The following is a 27,335-nucleotide window of genomic DNA, read 5'->3' as shown; positions in this document are numbered from 1 at the left end:
ACAGACCATTACATTCCAGTTATATTCCCCAATTCTATTGACCAATAGCATATAACAATCCTTAACAGTACTGTGACACACTTAGGATGTATCTACAACCAAAGAAAAATACTGCGGATGCTGGAAATCTGAAATAAAAACAGAAAATGCTGGAAATACTCAGCGGGTCAGGCAGCATCTGTTGAGAGAGAGAAACAGAGTTAACGTTTCTGGTCGATAACCCTTCATCAGAACAGCAACATGATAATATCATCACATTATGGATGGTGTCATTGGGCCTGAAATTGCAATTGGAGGCTTCCTTCATACAAATGCCTCCGACCCGAAAAACATCTACGAATCTACCTATTGGTCCTGGAGAAACATAGGATCCCGGTCAGAGGCCTAGCCTTTCTGTGCAGCGCAAGGGGAGATATCTTCGAGGTACGGACTCCCATTACTATCAATGAGAAAAAACCCTAAAACACCCAAAAAGCAGCATAATAAATAAATAAAACACCTCACATATTTAAAATTAATTTAAATGTAATTAATGTTTTCGAAAAAAAAAAATGTTTTGATTTTTTTTTAATGTGTTTTAGTTGTGTTAAAAATAAACTTACCTTAATGGACAGGGTTTTTACTATAAAAATGTGAATTTAAAAGTAAGTTTTATGTTTTAAAACTCTTACTTTAACCAGGCGCAAAACTTTGAAGGACATTTTCTGGGCGTGAGTTAAGCAAATAGCCCAATCTTTCCCGCGCAGATGTCCTATACCCGGGGATCTGGAGGATCTGTACGGAGAAATCTTTGACAGATCAGAAAAGCCGGTTTTTACCACATGCGCATCGCGCCCTGAGAACCGACCTTTACGAGGCCTCACCGGGTCCGTGCACACTTCGTACACACCCGGAGAGGCCGGAATTTTAGGCCCGTAATTTTTACGATACCGGTGAAATGCAAATCACTGGCCAATAGTGCTTATTCTACCACAAGAACATTAAACTTCTTACTGAAACACTGACCCAAATCTCTGATCACTCCCATGGCCGGTGCAACAACCAGTGAAGGTCACACTCACCTACCACATGGCATATCTTATTAAACTCACAAGTTGTAAGGCTCATGAAGAGATTAAAGAAAAAATTGGCTAAAATACAAGATTTGTCACAAATTCTCTTTCATTGCATCAAAACACTCAATCTTAAAATCAACCCTAAGGCATCATACATTCTAACGATCTCTGGAAGATTGCTGAGATTAATCTTAATCTTTACACAACAACCTTAAAGACAATATGGTACAGTAGCATAGTGGTTATGTAACTGGGCTAGTAATCCAGTCAACCTGGACTAATGATCGGGAGATGTGAGTTCAAATCTCCACCACAGCAGCTGGGGAATTCAAATTCAGTTAATTAAATAAATTACTGGATTGTAATTAAAAATCAATCTGGTTTACAAATGTCCTTTACAAAAGGAACAGGAGTTGGCCATTTGGCCCCTCGAGCCTGCTCCACCATTCAATAAGATCCTGGCTGATCTGATCATGGACTCAGCTCCATTTCCCTGCCTGTTCCCCATAATGCCTTATCCCCTTATCATTTAAGAAACTGTCTATTTCTGCCTTAACTTTATTTAATGTCCCAGCTTCCACAGCTCTCTGAGGCAGAGAATTCCACAGATTTACAACCCTCTGAGAGAAGAAATTTCTCCTCATCTCAGTTTTAAATGGGCGGCCCCTTATTCTAAGATCATGTCCTCTAGTTCTAGTCTCCCCCATCAGTGGAAACATCCTCTCTGCATCCACTTTGTCAAGCCTCCTCATAATCTTATACATTTCGATAAGATCACCTCTCATTCTTCTGAATTCCAATACTAGGGTATTCAACTTTAAAAGAGACAGCTTCAACTCAACCAGCCACCACACGGGCTTGACAAAACTAGGTCTTGGTCCAGTGGCAAGGATTACCCAGGACGACTGGAGACCAGCTCTGCTGCACGAACCGAGTGAGCATACATATTGCAGTGTGGACTGGCCCGTGCTGCCCCTGGGCCCTCGCCTCTTCTGGGCCCCGAACTCACGCCTCTCCTGGGCCCCGATCACATCTCTCTACGAACTCTTGCCACTCCTTCACCTCTCCTGCTGGGCCTGCCCGCACTGCAATCAGCAACCTGGCTTCACAGCCCTCGCCCTCCTGCAGCAGCACGCGCTGCTCCCTGCAGTGGCATGCCTCAGCATGCTGCTCCCTCCAATAGCCTTGGCCTGCTGATGGTCTTGCAGGCCGGGACCACGCCTATTTCCAGGCCGGGCTGCCGCATGCTGCTCCCTCCAATGGCTCCAGCCTGCTTAGATTCTAACAGGTATCTCGTAGCCTTGAATATTTTCTTTGCCGTTGGAAATGCTGCCCAACCCATTCAGTGTTTGGTCAACGATTGCATCTCAATCCCGTTAGTGACACACCTGTGACTAAATGTTAAACCCTTTATTTTGTAAGTGTCCTTGCTGTTTTTGGTATCAGTATGTCTGTGATTCATTTCCCCAGTTGTTAATTTTACTTGCCCCCCCATACCTCGGGGGCCTCTTATCAGCAAGAGCAGACATTGACAACGAGCTTCAACACCGCCTCCAGTGTGCCAGTGCAGCCTGAGGAAAAGTGTTTGAAGAGCAGGCCCTCAAATCTGCCACCAAGCTCATAGTCTACAGGGCTGTAGTAATACCCGCCTTCCTGTATGGCTCAGAAATATGGACCATGTACACCTCAAGTCGCTGGAGAAATACCACCAACAATGTCTCCGCAAGATCCTGCAAATCCCCTGGGAGGACAGATGTACCAATGTCAGCGTCCTCAACCAGGCCAACATCCCCAGCACTGAAGTACTGACCACACTTGATCAGCTCCGCTGGGCAGGCCACATTGTCCGCATGCCAGACACGAGACTCCCAAAGCAAGCGCTCCACTCAGAACTCCTTCACGGCAAACGAGCCAAAGGTGGACAGAGGAAACATTTCAAGGACATCCTCAAAGCCTCCCTGATAAAGTGCAACATCCCCATTGACACCTGGGAGTCCCTGGCCAAAGACTGTCCTAAGTGGAGGAGGTGCATCCGGGAGGGCGCTGAGCATCTCGAGTCTCATCGCCGAGAGCATGCAGAAATCAAGCGCAGACAGCGGAAAGAGTGTGCGGCAAACCAGTCCCACCCACCCCTTCCCTCAACGACTATCTGTCCCACCTGTGACAGGGACTGTGGTTCTCATATTGGACTGTTCAGCCACCTAAGGACTCATTTTTAGAGTGGAAGCAAGTCTTCCCCGATTCCGAGGGACTGCCTATGATGTTAATGTCAGTAGATAGAGACTCCTCGAACAACAACTCGGTTCATATAGCATCTTTAACCCTTCACAGGAGCGTTACCAGAAAAAAACTGTCACTGAGCCACATAAGGAGATATTAGAAAAGCAAAATACTGCGGAAGTCTGAAAAAACCCCAGAAAATATTGGAAATGCTCAGCGGGTCAGGCAGCATCTGTGGAGAGAGAAACAGAGTTAACGTTTCAGGTCGATGACCCTTCGTCAGAACTGGAAAAAGTTAGAGATATATTGAATTGGGGTTTTAAGCAAATACCGAGACAGGGAAAGGGGGGAGGGGAGGAAAGAACAAAAGGGAAGGTCTGTGATAGGGTGCAAGTCAGGAGAGATTAAATAACAAAAGGGATGATGGTACGAGGTGAAAGGAGATGGTAATGGGACATGTAAAGAAACAAAAGCTGGGTAGAGGAGGTGAGAATGGCAATACCAAATCATCAACAACAGCTGAAGTCCGAAAAAATGGGGGCAGGTTTTCTGATCCAAAATGCTTAGTCAAAGAGTTAGGTTTTAAGGAGCGTCTTAAAGGAAGAGAGAGAGAGGCGGAGAGGTTTAGGGAGGAAATTCCAGAGCTCAGGGCCTAGGCAGCCGAATGCATGGCCACCAGTGGTAGAGCGATGAAAATCATGGGTGCACAAGAGGCGAGCTTTGGAGGAGCGCAGATATCTGGAGGGGCGGGGGGGGGGGGGGTGTAGGGCTGGAGATTACAGGGATAGGGAGGGGCGAGGCCATGGAGGGATTTCAAAACAAGGATGAGATTTTTGAAATCGAGGTGTAGCCGGACCGGGACCCAATATAGGTCAGCGAGCACAGTGGGTGATGGGTGAGCGGGACTTGGTGCGAGTTAGGACACGGGCAGCATTCTGAAAGTCTCATATTTAAGCAGTGTACCCTGTACTTACTAATATAAGCAAGCGATATTTGGCATGGAGAACAGTCCATGTTATCCAATGATTATTTTCTTGATTGAACTCGCTGGAAAGCTTTAAAGGCCACAGGCGCAAGTGACTTATGATTGGTACCTGGATGGAAGGAAAGATCATATGATGGACATCTCGATTTGCTGTTTTAATGATCAGTGGATTTTTTATTTCTAAAGTTTGTTGCGGTCTTTGACTAACGTGAACCCTTTCTCACTTGCCTTGAGCAGAATTGGCTTTCTTTGTCTCAATTCCATGTAAAAAGCTTCTGAGTAGGATAAGGTTTCAAATTGCAGGCTCATCCTAGCTTGAAACACAGTTTTTTTTTTAATATTAAATTCGTAGCCAATCGTTCCAATTCTTTGTCAAATCACAAACGGCAGAGGTCACCTTGCACACGCCAAGGATCACTCTGCGCCAATGCTCTTAGCCAAAAGGCCTAGAGCCACTGCACCGTTCCTGGAAGTACTGCAATACCAGGTTCGTGCCATGGAGGTGGATGGGTCAGGTCCCCCACACACCTCCGTGGAGGTGGATGGGTCAAGCCACCCCACCCACCTCCTGTTTCCAAAAAAGCATGCATATACCTTCCTGATCCAGGGAGAACCACCCGGAGGTCATGGTGGCTACTCCCCTGTCAGGTCAGTTACGCATGATCTTAGCCAAAAGGCCGAAACACAGTTGCTTCAGCGGGAGCTACAGAGATGTAATTTAGGAATGAGAACATCGCACCAGGTGTAGACCATTCATCCCCTCGAGCCTGTTCTGCCATTCAGTGAGATCATGGCTGATCTACCCGCCTTGGTTCCATAACCACTGTTTGCTGTGACTCAGTGGATAGCACTTGTGGGTTCAAGTCCCACTCCAGAGACTTGAGCATAAAATTCTGGGCCGACACTCCAGTGCAGTGCTGAGGGAGTGCCGCACTGTCGGAGGTGCCACCTTTCAGATGAGACATTGAACCGAGGCCCCATCTGCTCTCTCAGGTGGATGTAAAAGATCCCATGGCACTATTTCAAAGAAGAGCGGGGAAGTTATCCCTGGTGTCCTGGGGCCAATATTTATCCCTCAATCAACATAAAAAAACACATGATCTAGTCATTATCACATTGCTGTTTGTGGGAGCTTGTAGTGAACAAATTGGCTGCCACCTTTCCCACATTACAACAGTGACTACACTCCAAAAGTACTTCATTGGCTGTACAGTGCTTTGAGATGTCTGGTGGTTGTGAAAGGCGCTATATAAATGCACGTCTTTCTTTTCTTTAGCCCTTAATACCCTTGCCTAACAGAACTTCAGAATAGGCTAGAAGCTACTGTTAGTGAACTTAGGGGGTAAAGACTCAACCTGTTGGACAACATTGCTTTGTCCATTATTTTAGTGTGGATATCACATCATTTTAAATAAATAGGCCAATGTCCCAGTTAAAATAGTAAGAAGAAATGCTGTATGAACATGCTATTTATCAATCTGCTACTATAGTGAACACTGATTTACAGCATTAGGATACAAAATAAAATGGAGACATATGTCAAAAATTACAGTTGTCTAGAAATAAACCATACTTCCTGCTGTGGTGCCAGAAGGCCACTGATAACATTGAAAATGAATGATTAATGAGGTGTTATATCAATTAATATTTGTTATATTGTTTAATATTTATTATTTCAGCTCCCAAAGTAGCATTGCAAACAGAGCTGTGTCACATGACAGCATTTTTATTCCGGAACTATCCATCTCGGAGACTGCGCCGGTCAGAGTGACATCCCAGGAAAATATGCCTGGCCGGGTGAAAGCTTTGCAGGTGAGTGACGGCCACAGCAGCTCGATCTTGCATACCAACATTAGAGAACGACAGGCAGGAGAAGACCAGCTGGTTCATCAATCCAACCCACACTCAAGATGCCCAGAGCTTCATGACGAGACACTTCCTATCCCCCATGCAGCTCCCGACAGCCACGTACTCACCCGGGAGAGGCAAACAAACCCAGGGCCAACATGGGGAAAAAGAGAACACATTTCGAACACCCCTTTGCTACGGCACTGAGAAATCAGCTATGGATTGGGTGCTAAGGGTTGGAGTGAAGTGGGACTTGAACCCACAACCCTCAGACAGAGTAGACAGAGAGAAACCGTTCCCATTGGCAGAAGGGTCGAGAACCTTGGTGGTGGAATGTTCCGAGAGGATTTGAGCGGAAGCTTCTTCACGCAGAGGGTTGTGGGGGTCTGGAACTCACTGCCTGGAAGAGTGGTGGATGCAGAAACCCTCACCACATTTAAAAGGTGCTTGGATGGGCACTTGAAGTGCCGTAACCTGCAGGATTACCGACTTAGAGCTGGTAAGTGGGATTAGACTGGATAACCTCTTGTTGGCTGGCGCAGATACGGTGGTGAGTACTGCAAGGAATCGAATACAGCCAAGGTGATCTCCTAGACTAGTTTCGATCACCTGGATGGGTCAGAGAGGAATTTTTCCAGATTTCTTTCCCCAATTGGCCTGGGTTTTTACCTGTTTTTTTTGCCTCTCCCAGGAGATCGCATGGCTCCGGTTGGGGAGGAGTGTAGAATGTTTCAGTGCAAGGGATGTCGCAGTTGTGTGAGGCGGACTAGTTGGGCCAGATGCTCTTTACCTTTCCGCCATTGTTCATTGTTAATAGGTTTATATGTAACCTTCAGGACTGCTGACCGAGGGCCATGCGGCTCTTTGTCGGCTGGCGTGGACACGATGGGCCTCCTTCTGCGTTATAGATTTCTATGTTTCTTTCTAACCAGAGGACACAGATTTAAGATGGTTCGCAAAAGAATCAAAGGCAACATAAGAAAAGTGGTTAGGATCTGGAATGCACTGCCTGAAAGGATGGTAGAGGCAGACTCAATCATGGCTTTCAAAAGGGAACTAGATAAGTACCTGAAAGAAAAATAATTGCAGGGTTACAGGGAAAGGGCGGGGAAGTAGGACTAGCTGAAGTGCTCTTGCAGAGAGCCGGCACGGGCTCGACGGGCCGAATGGCTGCCTTCCGTGCTGTAATCATTCAATATGATTCTGTGATTCAGAGACAAGAGTGCTTCCAACTGAGCTAAACTGATGCTGCAAATGGGCATTAAAAATAATGATGATTAATGTTTTAAAAATAAAGATCAAATACGACTCTTAACAACAAAACATCTATCTTTAGGAAACATGTCTAACTTTTTGGCGAAGAGATGTGAAGCTATTATCCAATCATTTTTTCAATCCTGTTATTTACTTTGAGCTAGAGACAACACTGCTATCATTTGGCTATATAAATCTACAATTCAGACTTGCTGAAATCAAATATAAAAGCTGCATGTATCTAAAAATTGCAACTTCAAGCTCTGAATATCCAGAGAGAGGCACTCGCAAACAGGAACATAGAACAGCTCGAGCCTGTTTACTGTGAAACACATTTTCCCACCAGATCCCACTAAGTACCGGCCACAGAATTCCCCTGGGTTCTGGGATTTGGAAATGGGTGTGTCGATGGATGTTGTGGCGTGGGGGCGGAGAAGTTGGTCTAATCTTAGCATTGTGAGAGTGCGGTACAAAAGCTCTGCAATTATTGTTCATTTGTTATAAACAATAATACAGGAAGTCTGCCCCAGAGGTCGTAAACACAACACCTCAATGATGTTTTCACTTGTGGGGAAGACCAAAACTAGGGGCCCAAACTATAAGATAGTCACTAAAAAATACAGCAGCAATTTCTTTACCCAGAGAGTGGTTAGAATGTGGAACTCGCTACCACATGGAATGCTTGAGGCAAATAGCATAGATGCCTTTAAGGGGAAGCTAATTAAACTGATGAGCAAGAAAGGAATAGAAAGATAGGCTGATGGGGTTAGATAAAGTAGGGTGTGAAGAGGCTGGTGTGGGGCATAAACCAGTTGGACCGAATGGCCTGTTGCTATGCTATACATTCTATGTAATTCAATGCCTCATCAACTTGTGACAACTCTAATGGTGCAGAACTTGTGGATAGCATTAAAAACCTATTAGCTTGAAGCCAAATAGAACACAATGCATCGTGTGTGATAAACCATGTCAGCCGTGGCTCAGTGGGTAGCACTCTCGCTGTGAGTCAGAAGGTTGTGGGTTCCAGCCCTACTCCAAAGACTTAAGCACATAATCCTGGCTGACATTCCAGTGTAGTTGTGAGGGAGTGCCGCACTGTCAGAACTGTCGACTTTCGGATGAGACTGTTAAACCGAGGCCCTGTCTGCTCTCTCAAGTGGACATAAAATATCACATGGTACCATCTTTGAAGAAGAGCAGAGGGGTTAGCTATCCCTAGTGTCTGGGCCAACATTTAACCAACAATCAACATCACTAAAACAGATTATCTGGCCATTATCACATTTGCTATTTGTGGAAGCTTGCTGTGTGCAAATTGGCTGCTGCGTTTCCCACATTACAACAGTGACTGCACTTCAAAAAGTATTTCATTGGTTGTAAAGCGCTTTGGGACGTCCGGTGGTCGTGAAAGGAGCTATATAAATGCAAGTCTTCCCCTTTCTACTGTAACAATGTGCCTCATGCTCAGAATAATGTTTATTTGTTGAGTTAAATTTCACCCATCGTAATATGATAGTAGCAATAGGGCTATTGTTAAGTAAAATTAACTCTTTGTAACCAACATTCCGATCTAGCCACAAGATCAGCTCTTGCTCATTTATGATATTTTATAGGCTGCAATTACTGTCCCCTGTGTTTTCAGCAGACTTGTATTTAAGGATTATCACCACAGTAGTTCAGATTCCAGACACTTAAAACAGTTTAGGGAAATGTGGAACTTTAAGATGATTAAAGGATTTGATGGGGTTGATAGAAACTATTTCCTCTGATCGGGGACTCCAGAACTAGGGGGAATAACTGTAAAATTAGAGCCAGGCCATTCAGGAGTGATGTCAGGAAGCACTTCTTCACTCAAAGGGTAGTGGGAATCTTGAACTCTCTCCCCCAAAAGGCTGCTGAGGCTGGGGGTCAATTGTAAATTTCAAAACTGAGATTGATAATTTTTTGTTAGGTTAGGGTATTAAGGGTTACGGAACCAAGGCGAGTAAATGGAGTTAAGATACAGATCAGCCATGATCACATTGAATGGCAGAACAGGCTCGAGGGGCTGAACAGCCTCCTCCTGTTCCTAACTTCTCAACATCTTGCATCAAGCATGAAGTTTGGCAACATACAAGGGTATATACGACAGCAGTCAGGAACGGAGTATGACAGAGGTATCATCTTCGTTCCTTCCAACACGTGCAGAACTTGTTTTATATCACAGGATAGATTTATGTTCTTCCCATCTTACAGAGCAAAGTCTTTCGCAAGACCACAAAGTTCACTTCACCTGTTGTTACTTTCCCATTTGCGGCAGTGCATTAAGACAGAGCGATAATGGAGTAAGGGGTCATGGGGAGTGGGCAGGGAAGTGGAGCTGAGTCTATGATCAGATTAGCCATGATCTTATTGAATGGCGGAGCAGGCTCGAAGGGCCAAATGGCCTACTCCTGTTTCTATTTCTTATGTTCTTATGTAAGTATGGAGCCCATCACCAAAGAGGGGTGGGAGACATAATGATGGAGCTCATCAGACTTTGCGCCAGAATTCCCCTCCTCCTAGAGATACCGTGATGTAAACTATCGCTGGAGTAAGCACGACACAAAAATCCATCTGCCCACCCCGTTAGGGAAGATGCTGAATTTGGCCTTATTTTTAACTTTCCCAGTTCTTACATAAATTGGGTAAATTAGCACTGCAGGGGAAGCTTTCCTCAGTTGCACTTAAGTTGCAAATATTTTCCTTCCAAAATGAGTTTACCCTAATTCCTAATATCAAATCTTCCCCTATATTTTTGATGTGCTATATCCAGCTGTTGGCATCATTATGGTTCGAAAGGAATTCTGCTGAATCACTGCTAAACACCACAGGAACAGATTAAAATAGTCTCCTGATGCATACTCACCAGCCACACATTGACTCAGTTAGTCTATTGCATTGTTCAGTCTATATGTACATATCTATTGAGAGAGAAAGGTTCTTGCAGCATTGAAAATTTCAGTTGAAGGCTGAGGTTCCTGCATTAATCTTGTTCACATTCTGAACTGATAGCTCCTACATTAATCCCACGTATATCTCTGTGGGCTACATAGGATATACAGCACAGAAACAGGTCATTGGGCCCAACCAGTCCATGCCGGCGTTTATGCTCCACTCGAGCCTTCTCCCGTCTTTCCTCATCTAGATCTAGCAGCATAACCCTCTGTTCCCTTCTCCCTCATATGCTTGTCCAGCCTCCCCTTAAATGCATCGATACTATTCGCTTCAACCACTCCCTGTGGTAGCGAGTTCCACATTCTCACCACTCTCTGGGTAAAGAAGTTTCACCTGAATTCCCTATTGGACTTATTGGTGACTATCTTATATTGATGGCCTCTATTTATGCTCTTCCCCACAAGTGGAAACACTCCACTATCTACTCTATCAAAACCGTTCATGATTTTAAAGACCTCTATTAGGTCACCCAGCCTTCTCTTCTGAAGAGAAAAAAGAGACCCAGCCTGTTCATCCTTTCCTGATATGTATACCCTCGCATTTCTACTATCATCCTTGTAAATCTTCTCTGCACTCTCTCCAGTGCCTCGACATCCTTGTTATAATATGGCGTGAAATACAAGTGGAATGACAATCATTTTTGCCGGAATTCAGATGGAGCTAACAGCTACCACAAGGAGTGGTTGAGATGAATAGCATTGATGCCTTTAAGGGGAAGCTGGATAAACACATGAGCAAGAAAGGAATAGGAGGATAGGCTGATGGGGTTAGATAAAGTAGGGTGTGAGGAGGCTAGTGTGGGGATAACCTTTCTCACGTACAACTTCCTGTCAGTGCTCCTGTTTATATTATCCTTCCTGTACATCTGATACTTTGTGCTTCCAGAAATCGGTAATAAAATCACCTTCCTCATTCTGCTGTCACTAATTTTCAAATTGCTGGAGAGCATGCTGATTGCTCATCACAGCCCCTGGTAAACTGGAACACAGTCACTATAGATTGCTGTCTGCAGGCTGAACTACTGTCCAAGTTTGCTTACTCTCTGGGTATGAAGAAAGACTGGATCGACTAGGCTTATATTCACTGGAATTTAGAAGAATGAGAGGGGATCTCATAGAAACATATAAAATTCTGATGGGATTCGACAAGTTAGATGCAGGAAGAATGTTCCCGATGTTGGGGAAGTCCAGAACCAAGGGTCACAGTCTAAGGATAAGGGGTAAGCCATTTAGGACCGAGATGAGGAGAAACCTTTTCAACCCGAGAATTGTGAACCTGTGGAATTCTCTACCACAGAAAGTTGTTGAGTCCAATTCGTTGGATATATTCAAAAGGGAGTTAGATGTGGCCCTTATGGCTAAAGGGATCAGGGGGTATGGAGAGAAGGCAGGAGTGGGATACTGAAGTTGTATGATCAGCCATGATCATATTGAATGGTGGTGCAGGCTCGAAGGGCCGAATGGCCTGCTTCTGCACCTATTTTCTCTGTTTCTATGTTTCTGAATTCCCCTTTGATTTCTTGGTGTCTATTGGTGGTTACTTAGCGACTTGGTTACATGAATGTTGCTCCGAAGTGGCATATATCTCAAACTGTGATACTAACAGATCGTGGCGTTCTGATTTAGCATTTATCCTTCTTTCTGCTTAGGCCCTCTGAATTGAGGATGACTTGCTTCTACACTAAAAGGAAGTTCAGAGAAGGTTCACTAGGTTGATTCCGGAGATGAGGGGGTTGATTTATGAGGATAGGTTGAGTAGGTTGGGCCTATACTCATTGGAGTTCAGAAGAATGAGAAGTGATCTTATTGAAACGTATAAGATAATGAGGGGGCTCGACAAGGTGGATGCAGAGAGGATATTTCCACTCATAGGGGAAACTAGGGGACATAGTATTAAAATAAGGGGACGCCCATTTAAAACTTAGATGAGGAGAAATTTCTTCTGTCAGAGGGTTGTAAATCTATGAATTCTCTGCCCCAGAGAGCTGTGGAGGCTGGGTCATTGAATATATTTAAGGCGGAGATAGACAGATTTTTTGAGCGACAAGGGAATAAAGGGTTATGGGGAGCGGGCAGGGAGGTGGAGCTGAGTCCATGATCAGATCAGCCATGATCTTATTGAATGGCGGAGCAGGCTCGAGGGGCCAAATGCCCTACTCCTGCTCCTATTTCTTATGTTCTTATGTTCTTATTATGTAAAAATGAGTTCTCAGGTGATGGAAGAGTCCGATGCAGGACCCACAGTCTTTGTCACAGGTGGGACAGATGGTGGTTGAAGGGACGGGTGGGTGGGACAGGTTTACCGCATGTTCCTTCCGTTGCCTGCGCTTGTTTTCTGCATGCTCTCGATGACGAGACTCAAGGTGCTCAGCGCCCTCCCGGATGCTCTTCCTCCACTTTGTGCGGTCTTGGGCCAGGGACTCCCAGGTGTCAGTGAGGATGTTTTACTTTATCAAGAAGGATTTGAGAGTGTCCTTGAAGCGTTTCCTCTGCCCCCCGGGGCTCGCTTGTCATGTCGGAGCTCCACATACCTGACACAAGATTCCCAAAGCAAGCATTTATCATTTATCCAGCAATAAAGTAACAGGACTAAGAACAACGACAATTTACATTTATATGCCTCATTTAACATAGAAAATTATCCCAAGGCGCTTCACAGGAGCGTTATCAAACAAAGACATTAGGAGATATTAGAAAAGAAAACCAAAAGCTTGGTCACAGAGGTAGGTTATATCTGTTTGTATGCAATAAAGGTTCAAACTGAGTACCGTTTAACTAAGCAAGCTTTATTTTGGCCCAAGGTGTCTGACTCTCAAAATGGCTGGCCTTTTATACCAGAGCAGCACCATGTGTGAGCTGCTGAATAGCCTCCAGCAATGACACCATCTGGTGGCTACAAACAGCATGTGCATACATGATCATAACGAGTGTCTTAAAGGACGAGAGAGAGGTGGATAGGTTTATAAGAACATAAGAAATAGGAGCAGGAGTAGGCCATATGACCCCTCGAGCCTGCTCCGCCATTTAAAACAATCATGGCTAATCCGATCATGGACTCAGCTCCACTTCTCCGCCCGCTCCCCATAACCCCTTAATCCCTTATCGGTTAAGAAGCTATCTATCTCTGTCTTAAATTTATTCAATGTCCCGGCTTCCACAGCTCTCTGAGGCAGCGAATTCCACAGATATACAACCCTCTGAGAGACAAAATGGAGGGAATTCCAGAGCTTGGGGCCAAGGCAGCTGAAGGCACGATCACCAGCGAAGATAATCGGGAATGTGCAAGAGGCCAGAATTAGAGGAGCGCAGACATCTCGGGGGTGAGGGGGGGTGGGGGGGGAGATTCCAAAGATATTGAGGGGCGAGGCCATGGAGGGATTTGAAAACAAGGATGAAAATTTTACAAATGAGGCATTGCTTAACCGGGTGCCGGGTGTAGCTCAGCGAGCACAGGGGTGATAGGTGAGCAGGACTTGTTGCGAGTTAGGATACGGGCAGCAGAATGTTGGATGTGCACACGTTTACGGAGGGTGTAAGATGGGAGGCCGGCCAGGAGAGCATTGGAATAGTCGAGTCGAGAGGTAACAAAGGTGTCCATGAGAGCTTCAGCAGTGGATGGGCTGAGGCACGGGCAGAGACAGGCGATGTTACGGAGGTGGAAATAGGCGGTCTTAGTGATGCAGAGGATATGGGAGTCAGAGCCCATCTTAGGAAGGCCAAGGTTGTGAACTGCCTAGTTCAGCCTCAGACAGTATCCAGGGAGAGGGATGGAGTCGGTGGCTAGGGAACGGAGTTTGTGGCGGGGACCAAAGACTTCGGTCTAGCCAATATGTAATTGGAGAAAATGTCTGCTCATCCAGAACTGGATGTCAGACAAGCTGTGTGACAGATCGAGGGCCGACGGGACGTCGAGAGAGGTGCTGTTGTGGTACATGTGGAAGCAGACGCTGTGTTTTCATTTTCAAACCACTGGACAAACCATCAAGTAAGAAGTATGAGGGCAAATGGAATCCAAGTTTCCTGGGTTGTGTGGAATTGACTACCAGGGCTTGTAGAGTGCATGTGGCCCATGGATTGTAGCTTGGATAACCCGGGATGATATTACATGGTAACGCTCGCAATGTGGAGTCTTGTTGGTAGTGCGTACTGACCTATAACATTGCACATACTCTATAGAGACAGAGGGAGCTTAATTTTGAGAGCAGCTGGGTGTTGGTGCTTGTAAAATTGCCTCCCTCTGTGTCTATTTGCTGCGTATGATCTTCAGAGTGGTCGGAGCGAGCCTTTGGGGGAGTGGTGATATTCTCACCTCGGAGTCAAGAGATGCAGGGTATGAACCCCAATCCAGACAGTCCTAGAGAATGGGGCGCGATTCAGGGTATGAACCCCAATCCAGACAGCCCCGGTGAATGGGGTGGGATTCAGGGTATGAACCCCAATCCAGACAGTCCCGGTGAATGGGGTGCGATTCAGGGTATGAACCCCAATCCAGACAGGTCCACTGAATGGGGTGCGATTCAGGGTATGAACCCCAATCCAAACAGTCCCGACGAATGGGGTGCGATTCAGGGCAGGACCAACTCCCCTATCGGCTGGTAAAAAGACCCTTGAAGGAGCGTTCATATCACGGGCTATCAGACACATAGCGATTATTGTTCCTATTTCAGCCCAGGGCTTTCAAGAGTTCCAGCATCATCTTGAAATGCCTATATTCTCTCGAGTTTAGAAGAACGAGAGGCGATCTCATTGAAACATACCAAATTCTTACAGGGCTTGTCAGGGTAGATGAAGGGAGAATGTTTACTCTGGCTGGGGAGTCTAGAACCAGGGGGTCACAGTCTCAGAATAAAGGGTCAGCCATTTAGGACTGAGATGGGGAGGAACTTCTTCACTCAGAGGGTGGTGAATCTTTGGAATTCTCTACCCCAGAGGGCTGTGGAGGCTCCGTCGTTGAGTATATTCAAGACAGAGATCGATAGATTTTGAATATTAAGGGAATCATGGGATATGGGGATAATGCAGGAGAGTGCAGTTGAGGTCGAAGATCGGCCATGATCTCATTGAGTGGCGGAGCAGGCCCGAGGGCCGAGTGGCCTAACCCTGCTCCTATTTATTATGAAATACTTTCTGTATAAAATATTGTAACAATTTTTTTCCAAAATCACTAAATGATTCACTAAACCCACACTAAATGAACTAAAAATGACCAATTTCTAGTTTTCTGATTAAAAAGGCCTACTCGTGTTGTATTGAGAGAGAACAGTTTTTACTCTGCACAAATATCTATTTTACAAGGACAATACCAGGACTGAGAGGTTATAACTAACAGAAAAGACTGAACAGGCTGGGGCCCTTTTCTAGAGAAAAAAGAGGATTGAGAGGTAACCTGATAGATATTAAGATTATAAAAGGGTTCGATAGGGTCGACAATAGGGATGGTTCCACTTGCAAGTGAGACCAGAACTAGGGGCCATCAATATAAGATTGTCACTAATAAATCCAAGAGGGAATTCAGGAGAAACCTCTTTACCCAAAGAGTGGTTAGAATGGGAAACTCGCTAATGCAGGGAGTGGTTGAAGCGAACAGCATAGATGAATTTAAGGAGAAGCTAGATAAACACATGATGGAGAAAGGAATAGAATGATATGCTAATAGGGTTAGATGAAATAGGGAGGAGGCTCATGTGCAGCATAAACACCAAGTGGCCTGTTTCTGTGCGTAAATTATATGGGCCGGATTTTCGAGAGGTTTGTGACCCCGTTTTCGCCACGATTTGACCCACCGCGTTTAAAACCCGGTTGCAAAGCCCAGGCAGGATTCTTGGGTACCTGTTTGTGGCAGCGCTTCCAAATACCGCAGGAGAGAGGTGCGCTGATGTGCAATGACTCGGATTGTATTAACGATCGACTTTCAGCACTCTCTCGACCCGTACGCCACGCCCAGAACAGCGACGGTTCAAACCTGCCAGTGCAGCCCTGCCAGCAGCGGTAAGTCAGAAAACCTGAAAAAAAGGTAAGTTAATGTTTTAAATTTTTAATTTTTTTGCAGTAGTTACTTAGTTAAGGGTCTTATAAATGTTTTTGGAATGTTTTATTTGGATTTTTTTCCCCCTCCCAAGGCCTCTCTCGCAGCGCTCCCGGTCCCACACTAAAGTTGGCGAGGATCGCGTTTTTGCACCAAAAACACTTGTGCAACGCCTCCCATTGCCCTGGCGCAGACCCAAAGGCCGCAAGTTAGGCCTTAAACCGTTAGCGCAGTAAAAACATTAATTTTCACTTATCGCTTGCATTTTCGTCCAAAAACTACAAAACCCCCAAAATCCAGCCCCATGTAACTCTGTGTATATATTTCAGAGAATTTCTGATAAAATTACACATAGGTCATTTCATACGCTGTTTCATAATATATAAATCACCAACATATTACTCTGCTGCTGAAGTGCCACTGTGTTTAATGCAGTGTCCCTTTTAGGCCTTATGGTCTAATGGTTGCTGATTCAATAAACCCTGAAGTAAATTACTTGTTAATTTCTGTCTGAAGAAAGCAGCACAAAGTGGATAACTTGTATGTAGATGGACTTTCATTCGATTCCACTCACTGATCAAAAACGTTGTTTCCCCTCAGTTGCAACTTCAACAGAACATCCGATTGGTTTCTCCCAGTGTGCCGATTTCTACCAAAAAGAGTGACGATGCAGGAACTATCTCCGAGGATGATGGGCTGCCCAGAAGCCCTCCGGAAATATCGTCTCTTCACGCCGTTCTAAGATGTTCCACTCCTAAGGTACAGTCGGCCCCCCAATATTAACGGGAAGCCGGGGAGGGTGTGGGGGAGGGGGGGGTGACCAAAGAACCCGGCCAGGCCGATCTTAATGACAAGGCCTCATTAACATATTGTAGGGTCGTTTCCCGTCCGCTAACCGGCCAAATGGACAGCACGGACAGAAACGTCCTACTCCTCTCCATCAATCTTGTGATGCAGTAAAAGCGGTTGGCAAAAGAGATAATGAGGCCGATGTTCACCTTCAGCACCTGGTCGGAAATGAGAATCAGGCAGGTTCTACAACAGGCCTGCGGTCCGTCCCACCACCAGTTTAGGGCCTAAGTGATGGAGACAAACATCTACCCCAATGTGTTCCCTCCGATAACAGCGTGTGCTGTTCCTTCAGCATATGGATTTTTGACTTCCTCTACCGTTTGATGCCTATTGTCTCCCAACCCTACAGGCATTTGCCAGACAAAACTAGCCAGCCTTTGCCCTTCACTAACCCTCTTCCTCATTCCTTCCTACAGTCCGCTGCCCCTGTTGAGCGGCACAGCTCTTTGAGTTTAGGTGGGACGGAAAGTGAAGACGAGGAGCAGGTAAATGTTTAGCTTTTCTCTTTGGAGATGATATTTAATGGCAGAATGTATATAAGCACACTGTTGATAACATCACACAGTTATGGCCATAATTGGTCACTTCAGAGGGCATTTAAGAGTTGGTGTGGGGTTGGAGTCACATATAGGCCAGACCGGGTAAGGATGGCAGGTTTCCTTCCCCTAAAGGACATTAGTGAACCAGAGGGGTTTCTGCAACAATCCAGTAGTTTCATGGTCAGCACGGTGACTTTTACTGGGGGTTTTTTTCCAGATTTTAAAAAGAAAGTTGATTCAAATTTTCAAACAGCCACAGTGGGAGTTTGAATTTACACCCCTGAATAATTAGCCTGGAACATAACAGTCCAGTAACATAAACATTACACTACCATGCCCGAACAACTGTTCGACTTCATCAACAACTCTTGGCGGTGGCCATTTTGCTTTGGTGCATTGGAATCGTATCTATTCATCTCGCAAATTCCTTCCCACGTGTTCAAAGTCAATGACCCCCAGAATTTCTATGATGTGATTTGCACCATTTTTGCACCTTTTGAAAAAATAAGTGTTACAACCACTACTGGCCCCTAGGAGGAGCTACATGGAGGTTTCCTGGGAATGGTCATGTGTACATCCACTGGTGGCAGTATTGACATGTGGATGTGACTGGCAAGGCAGCATTTACTGACCACCTTTTAATTGTCCCGAGTTGCTAGTGTTGTGTATGCATAACATAAGTATATACCCTGTACACTCAATGTACAGTTACATAAGACTACTGGATGTACCTTCACACTGTATACACTATGCCTGTACCACCAGAGGGTGCAACTGGTGGAGACCTAGGGGTCACCTGTACACGACAGGTAACCAGGTATAAAAGGGAGCTCACCATGCTGTACCCTCACTCAGGAGCTGCAATAAATGGACTAAGGTCACGTGACAACAGTTCACGTGCAATACCTTACCTCGTGGAGTCATTACTAGAGTGCTTACAGACACAATAGCTAGGGCCACTTCAGAGGGCAGTTGACAGTCAAGCACGTAGAGTGGGACTGGAGGTCAGACCAGGTAGGGGTGGCAGTTCCTCTTCTCATCTCCAAAAGGACATTAGTGTAACAGTTGGGTTTGCTCAACAATGTAGCAGCTTTCATAGTTATTTTCCTGATAGCAGCTGAGGAATTATTGAATTTATTAAATTGAATTTCATAACATGGTGGCATGGTGGGGGGAATGTGGGGTGGATGTTGAGCTCACAACCCCCCAGGGTTACTAAACCAATACCATCATCATAGGCTACTGCACTACATGCACCGTGTGGGTAACAGTGAGAATGCCAGGAAAATCTACCAAAAGTATCGTGTGGTCTCAACGTGTTTTGTTACTTGCATGACGTTAATGCAAGAGTAAAGTAAAATGGTGTTTTCATTGTACATCAAAGTGCCTGCCTTGTCTCAGTTGGTCGTACTCTCTGAGTCCCGCGCCAGGACTGGAGCACGTCATCTCACTGACACCCCAGTGCAATCTTGAGGGAATCCTCTGTCTGACGGGACAGGTGGACATGTAAGATCAAAGGGGATCATCCGAAGAAGAGCAGAAAGTTGTCCCAAAGACCTCGTCGACATTGTCCCCTTCACCATCACCACCAAAAATAGGTCCACTGGTCATTCATGTTATTGCAGCGCACAAAATGGCTGCCCGTTGAGCTAGCTGATTTCAAATTCATGTATTTTGGGGACATCCTCAGAGAGTTAATTGAACACGTTATAAATGCAAGTCTTCTCCTGTGCAAAAATACGCAATTATACATTAAAGAGACTAGCCTGATGAAGAATAGTAATTTGTGTATAATATTTGAAAGTGAGATTTAAAAAATATATATATTCATTCCTGGAATGTGGGCGTCACTGGCAAGGCTGGCATTTACTGCCCATCCCTAATTGCCCTCGAGAAGGTGGTGGTGAGCTGCCTTCTTGAACTGCAGCAGTCCGTGTGGTGAAGGTACTCCCATGCTGCTGTTAGGGAGGGAGTTCCAGGATTTTGAACCAGTGACGATGAATGGTGATATATTTCTAAGTCAGGATGATGTATGACTTGGAGGGGAACTTGCAGGTGTATGGTGTTCCCATGTGCCTGCTGCCCTTGTCCTTCCTTGTCCATCAACGGCAGGTCGGGGCCATAAAAGGAGCGGCGAGAGGCGGCCATGGGTGGCGTGGAGGCAGGTCACTACAGGGTACAGCGCGAGCTGGTGCAGGAGGGTGACGGCAGCGAAGAGTGACATCATCAAGATCCAGGTCGGCATTTGGAACATGGGCAGATGTAGCAGGAATGGTGAGGTCGAGGCAAAGGAGCGGTGAGAGACTGTGGAGGGACGTGATCAGGGCCCAGGGGAGGTGCGAATTCGGGGCTAGGGGCCCAGGGGCAGCACGGGCCAGTCCACACTACGATAGGTCCATGCAGCAGAGCTGGTCTCCAGTCATCTTAGATAACATTTGCCACTGGACCAAGACCGAGCTCTGTCAAGCCCGTGTGGTGGCTGTTGTGCAACGGCCACCCCACGTTAAAAAAATTCACACACAGGCATCTTCCACCCTTCAGGATGTAGTTCGGGACCTGAAATATTAGGTCCTTCATTGAAACACCTGTAAACTCATCCTCTTTTTGGCGTGGAAGCAAGTCATCCTCGTTTCGAGGGACCGCCTATGATGATGTCCTTCTAGGTAGTAGAGGTCGCGGGTTTGGGAGGTGCCGCCGAAGAAGTCTTGGCTAGTGTGCTGCAGTGCATCCTATAGATGGTACACAGATTATATTTGTAGAAAATTAATTTTCATTCCAGGCTATGGATCCCAGAAGTTATTCAATGAAAGCTCCAGAGAGATTGAGCTGTTATATTTGGTCATGTCTCATAATCGGTTCTGGCTTTTTTAAACAACTTGATTCACATTTTGATTCGATCTGAGGGTTTCTTGGCAGGAACTATCAATTATGGCAGTGTAGATCTCAGCTGGACCTAATATACAACATCCCAGCTATTGCCTCTGGAGAGGAATATTCATTTTCATCGTAATAAAACATTTAATTTAAATTTCAGAACTCCAGTTGGGCTTGACCTTCAGAGCGAACACCAGGATAGTGCTGGCCTTAGTAATTTAGGGCTGGAAATTCGTTACCGCCCGCTTTGAGGCAGTGATGACGTCGGGGCGCTACCTTTAGCGCCGGGCAATGTCTACCGCCTCAAAGTGCGATATTCAGTTGTATCGCCCCAAGAGGAGAGTGGAGCGTAAGGGAAGTGTTCCACACTCCTCTTCGGACGCTAATGGAGCGATAGCGCAGGAGGCCCACTCAATTTTTTGGCGCAACGATGCTGGCATCCTAACGCCTGAAGATGAAAAAAAAAAATCCTGGTGAAAATTTCAATGAACTGCACCCACACTTCCCCACCACTGCAACAAATTAATACAGGTTTAAAAACATAAATTTCAGCACTTCCCTTGCGCTCTGGACGATATTGTCCCGGGATCGTCACTGAGCCGACTGCTTTTCCCGCCGGTCTCCGTGCCAGGCGCTACGGCAAGCGCGAGAGTGAATTTTACAAACACGGGGCTACGGGGGCATTGCACACCTGATGATGTCAATGAGTGGGCGGGGCTTGCGAGCACAGCGAAAACTGTCAGCGCCGCCGCTAAATCTTCACTGAAGTTCGCAGCAGGAGCAGACAGCGCGCGCTCGGGCGGGAGGCATTTAGCAACCCTTAGCGGCCCTCTGTGGCACTAATGGTGGCACAAAACAACCAAATTTCGGCCCCTCTTAATCTTTGAAATCTGGGGTAGAAATTGGTCATTGATACATCCAGTTTCCATGCGGAATGTGGAGTTAGAAATGACCAATTTGTATGTCCTGCACCCTAAGGGAGGCCTAAAAAACCTTTGATGCCATATTGGCTTTGGACGATTGTCAGGCATCTAAAACAGGCGTTAGGCCCCATGCCTATGTTAATGAAGGGCCTAACACCCTGTTTTAGGATGCCCTTGGGGGAATTGGTCTGCCCTGAGCCCAGCCCTCCTCCCACTCAGGAATTGCTGGCGTGGATGCGGCCTCCACCGAAAATGTGGGTAAAATGTTGCTCCCCCCACCTCCACCCCCACCAGCTCCACAGTGCTCCTGACCGCTGCGATCAAACCTTCTCCTGCTGTCATCACCTCCCCAACTCCCGGGACTTTGCTGAGGCTGCTACCAGCAAGGCGAGCGGCCCAAAATGTAATTCTCCTGTAGGGAAGAGCTGCCTGTGGAGGTACGAATATTTGGATAAGGCCCCAGGCCCAATTTCGGGCTTCATCTCTCGATTTTGGTGCAGCGCTGGCTGGGAATGGAGACCTTAAACGGTCCCAAAATAGATTTCTACTCCCCTTCTGGCTAACTTTATAGCAAATGTGTTTTATGTAAGCAATATCAAACGTTCTCCAATTAATTAGTTATGCACCGCAATTGACTTTTTGCACATAGCACCTGTATTAACTTTTGATCAGCAACAACTGGTCCTTTTCGCTCTTGACATGTTTTGAGGAGCCTACCTGAAATGGTTGGGGAGAACTTCAATGTCACTGTCAGCTGTGACTCAGTGGGCAGCACTCTCGCCTCTGAGTCAGGAAGGTTGTGAGTTCAAATCCCACTCCAGAGGCTTGAGCACATAATCTAGGCTGACACTCCAGTGCAGTGCTGAGGGGGGGCCAAACTGCCTGAGGTGCCATCTTACGGATGAGTTGTTAAACAGAGGCCCTGTCTGCCCTCTCAGGTGGATGCATAAGATCCTACGGCACTATTCAAAGAAGAACTGGGGAGTTCTCCCCAGTGTCCTGGCCAATATTTGTCCCTCAACCAACATCACTAAAAAAAATAGATTATCTGGTCATTTATGTCATTGCTTGTTTATGGCAGCTTGCTGTGTGTAAATTGGCTGCTGCATTTCCTACAGTGCAACAGTGACTACACTTCAGAAAATACTTAATTGGCTGTAAAGCATCTTGGGTTGTCTTGAGGTCATGAAAGGCGATATATAAATACACATTCTTTCAATTCATTCCCCGGTACTGAGAGGTCATTTTGAAGAGCTGTTTACTCAGTTTATAACTAAGCAAACTGACTCTTGCTGTAAGGATGGAGAAAAGTGTTTCACGGGCAGTGTAGGGTAAGGATGGAAACATAGCACTGAGGAAGCTTAAGGGGCTCATGTGATACATGGCGATCCCAGAAAAGTGAGAAAAATATCTCTTTCTGAGGCATTTGGCGCAAGAATGCTCGACATAAAAATGATTTATTGGGATGGTAATCCAAACTGTCGTCCACATTTTTTTTTCCACTTACAGATATCTTCAAGGCCATCTTCCAGACCTCTGAGTCCCCTCTCACCACTGGTTCTCATGACAACCAGCTCTGACTCACTTCCTGTGGATTTCAGTTCCCCAGCGAGCCCGCTTGCCTGCCTGGATAGCTCTGCGGCAAGGCACAAGATTGCTGTTCACCCTCGCAGACACAAGCTCTTTGCCAAACAGTCGAAGCCAACTATTGTAAGCATGCACTGTCCGCTGACAACAACAGAAAGGGGATAACCAGCAACATATGGACCGTGTACATTGTCAGAAATGTCAGCACTCTGTGAATCCAAACTTAAACCAGCCTTCTCAAATGTATTTGAAAAGAAAAATACACAGTAGGTTTTGGTCCATATATTTAACCAAATTTTTATGTTATTTTAATAACAAAACAACTGCATTAATGAGAAATGCACTTGTTTTCTAATTAATCCAAGCAATAATTTGTTTCCATCAATGTAGAGGTTGACATTTCATTACACCTTAATTAGAGAAAATAACCCAAGTTAAAACTGAAATTAGAAATCAGTCAGACGCAATTTATTTGGGCATTTATTCACAATCTGTGTATCGTATCACATATTTTCATGATTTGTTTCCTCAATATGTTTCTGGTTATTTGCTCACATGAATTTGTTTGAAATGATTGTCTGCTCATCTGAATTACACAACATATTGACCCATATTTTGCTTTAACTACACCAGTGGAGGAAGTCACTGTCGTTGAGCAGGTTGGGCTTATATTCATTGGAGTTTAGAAGAATGAGAGGTGATCTTATTGAAACGTATAAGATTCTGAGGGGGCTTGACAGGGTAGATGTTTCCCCTTGTGGTGGAATCTAGAACTAGGAGGTAGAGTTTCAGAATAAGGGATTGCCCATTTAAAATGGAGATGAGGAGGAATTTCTTCTCTCAGAGGTTCGTGAATCTGTGGAATTCTCTGCCCCAATGAGCTGTGGAGGCTGGGACATTGAATAAAGTTAAGGTGGAGAGAGACAGATTTTTGAATGATAAGGGAGTCAAAGGTAATGGGGATAGGCAGGGAAGTGGAGCTGAGTCTAGGAGCAGATCAGCCATGATCTTATTGAATGGCGGAGCAGGCTCGAGGGGCCAAATGGCCAACTCCTGCTCTTGTTTCTTATGTTCTTATGTCCACGCAAGCAGACTTGAATTTGCTTTGCTTGGCTTTAGCCAAGAATCAGGCCAGTAAGTAACATCGCAGAGGTAGTGGAGGGGTTGAGCGAGGGGGTGATGAGGTGGAGCTAGGTGTCGTCAGCGTACATGTGAAACCTGACATCATGTCATTGGATAATGTCGCCGAGGGGCAGCATGTAGATGAGAAATAGGAGGGGGCCAATGCTAGATCCTTGGTGGGACTCCAGAGGTGATAGTGCGGGAGTGAGAAGAGAAGCTATGGCAGATGATACTCTGGTTAATGACTGCACAGGTAAGAGTGGAACCAGGTGAGGTCAATGTCACTGCACAATGGAGGAGAGGCGCTGGGGGACGATGGTGTGGCTAACCATGTTAAGGACTGCAGACAGATCAAGAAGGATGAGGAGGGATAGTGCACCATGACGACAATCACAAAGGATGTCATTTGTGACTTTGATTGCAAAGTGCTGCAGTACAGAGGGAGAGAGACCTGTGGGTCCTTGTGCATGAAACACAAAAAGTTAGTATGTCGGTACAGCAAGTAACCAGGAAGGCAAATGGAATGTTGGCCTTTATTGCAAGGGGGATGGAGTATAAGAGCAAAGAAGTCCTGCTACAACTTTACAGGGTATTGGTGAGGCCACACCTAGAGTACTGCGTACAGTTTTGGTCTCCGTATTTAAGGAAGGATATACTTGCATTGGATGCTGTTCAGAGACGGTTCACTAGGTTGATTCCAGAGATGAAGGGATTGACTTATGAAGATAGGTTGAGTAGGTTGGGCCTATGCAAATTGGAGTTCAGAAGAATGAGAGGTGATCTTATCGAAACATATAAGATAATTAGGGAGCTCAACAAGGTAGATGCAGGGAGGATATTTCCACTCATATGGGAAACTAAAACTAGGGGACATAGTCTCAGAATAAGGGACCGCCCATTTAAAACAGATGAGGAGGAATTTCTTCTCTCAGAGGGTTGTAAATCTGTGGAATTCTCTGCACCAGAGAGCTGTGGAGGCTGGATCATTGAATATATTTAAGGCGGAGATAGACAGATTTGTGAGCGATAAGGGCGTAAAGGGAATTGGAGCTGAGTCCATGATCAGATCAGCCATGATCTTATTGAATGGCAGAGCAGCCTCGAGGGGCCAAATGGCCTACTCCTGCTCCTATGTTCTTATGATTAAGGCTGTTTCAGTGCTGTGGCAGGGGCAGAAACTCGATGAATTTATGAATTTATGGATTTATGAAAGGGAAATCCTGCTTGACCAATCTTCTAGAATTTTTTGAGGATGTAACTGGTAGAGTGACAAGGGAGAACCAGTGGATATGGTGTATTTGGACTTTCAAAAGACTTTTGACAAGGTCCCACACAAGAGATTAGTGTGCAAAATTAAAGCACATGGTATTGGGGGTAATGTACTGACATGGATAGAGAACTGGTTGGCAGACAGGAAGCAGAGAGTTGGGATAAACAGGTTCTTTTCAGAATGGCAGGCAGTGACTAGTGGGGTACCGCAGGGCTCAGTGCTGGGACCCCAGCTATTTGCAATATACATTAATGATTTGGATGAGGGAATTGAGTGTAATATCTCCAAGTTTGCAGATGACACTAAGCTGGGTGGTGGTGTGAGCTGTGGGGAGGACGCTGAGGGGCTGCAAGGTGACTTGGACGGGTTGGGTGGGTGGGCAAATGCGTGGCGGATGCAGTGTAGTGTGGATAGATGTGAAGTTATCCACTTTGGTGGCAAAAACACGAAGGCAGAATGTTGTCTGAATGGCAGCAGATTGGGAAGGAGGGAGATGGTGTCATGGTGCATCAGTCATTGAAAGTTGGCATGCAGCTACAGCAGGCGGTGAAGAAAGCAAACAGTATGTTGGTCTTCATAGCTAGGGGATTTGTGTGTGGGAGCAGGGAGGTCTTACTGCACCAGGCCTCACCTGGAGTATTGTGTTCAGTTTTGGTCTCCTAATCTGAGGAGGAACGTTCTTGCTGTTGAGGGAGTGCAGCGAGGGTTCACCGGACTGATTCCCGGGATGGCAGGACTGACCTATGGGGAGAGACTGGATTGACTGGGCCTGTATTCACTGGAGTTTAGGGGGATGAGAGGGGATCTCATGGAAACATGTAGAGTTCTGATGGGACTGGACAGGTTGGATACGGGAAGGGTGTTCCCGATGTTGGGCAGGTCCAGAACCGGGGGACATGGTCTAGGGATAGGGGCTAAGCCATTTGGGACTGGGATGAGGAGAAACTTCTTCACTCAGGGAGTTGTTAACCTGTGGAATTCCCTTCTGCAGAGAGTTGTTGGTGCCAATTCATTGGATATGTTCAAGGGGGAGTTAGATAAGGCCCTTATGGCTAAAGGGATCAAGGGATATTGAGAGAAGGCAGGAAAGGGGTACTGAGGCGAGTGATCAGCCATGATCTTATTGGTGGTGCAGGCTCGAAGAGCCGAATGGCCTACTCCTGCACCTATTTTCTATGTTTCTATGTTTCTATGATTGGATGGATACAAACATGGAGTTGCAGGAGAGACAGGCATAAATTTGACCTCACTCATTGTATCATATCCAGTGGGCAGCACTCTCGCCTCTGAGTCAAGAAGGTTATGGGTTTAAGCCCCACTCCAGGATTTCATCACATATTCTTGGCTGACACTTCAGTGCAGTACCAAGTCTTACATTTGTAATCCTCAGTCTGCATGATTTCCTCAGCCAGCTCACATCACAGTACTTTAGCAGTCGGAATAGTGAGCCAGATCAGGAATATTCTTGTACTGAGGAAACTATCAGCAGCCTACATTTGACCAACTAAGGAATGTGATGGACAGGTGCCGCCATACGGGCATAAGAATTAGGAGCAGGAGTAGACCCCTCGAGCCTGCTCCGCCATTCAGTATGATTACGGCTGATCTTCTACCTCAACTCCACCTTCCCACACTGTCCCCATATCCCTTGATACTCTTAATATTCAAAAATCTATTGATCTCAGCCTTGAATATATCCAATAACTGTGCCTGCATAGTTTTCTCTGGGGTAGAGAATTCCAAAGATTCACAACCCTCTGAGTGAAGAAATTTCTCCTCATCTCAGTCCTAAATGGCCGACCCCTT

The 27,335-nt window shown here is 45.9% G+C and overlaps 1 protein-coding gene and 1 pseudogene across 1 annotated transcript in view; one reads left to right on the top strand and one right to left on the bottom strand.

The window, feature by feature from the left end:
• The window catches only part of LOC139265667 (CRACD-like protein), a 172,041-nt gene that overhangs the window by 126,490 nt on the left and 18,216 nt on the right, over positions 1-27,335 (top strand). The window contains exons 4-7 of the mRNA XM_070882875.1: positions 5,940-6,072; positions 16,963-17,121; positions 17,631-17,699; positions 23,060-23,260. Coding sequence (XP_070738976.1) covers positions 5,940-6,072; positions 16,963-17,121; positions 17,631-17,699; positions 23,060-23,260 — 562 coding nt within the window. The remainder of the gene's footprint in view (positions 1-5,939; positions 6,073-16,962; positions 17,122-17,630; positions 17,700-23,059; positions 23,261-27,335) is intronic.
• LOC139266461 (U2 spliceosomal RNA) lies at positions 4,711-4,949 on the bottom strand (annotated as a pseudogene).

This window comes from Pristiophorus japonicus, chromosome 6 (genome assembly GCF_044704955.1).
Source record: "Pristiophorus japonicus isolate sPriJap1 chromosome 6, sPriJap1.hap1, whole genome shotgun sequence".
Taxonomy (NCBI): domain Eukaryota; kingdom Metazoa; phylum Chordata; class Chondrichthyes; family Pristiophoridae; genus Pristiophorus; species Pristiophorus japonicus.
This window is presented reverse-complemented; position numbering and strand designations above follow the sequence as displayed.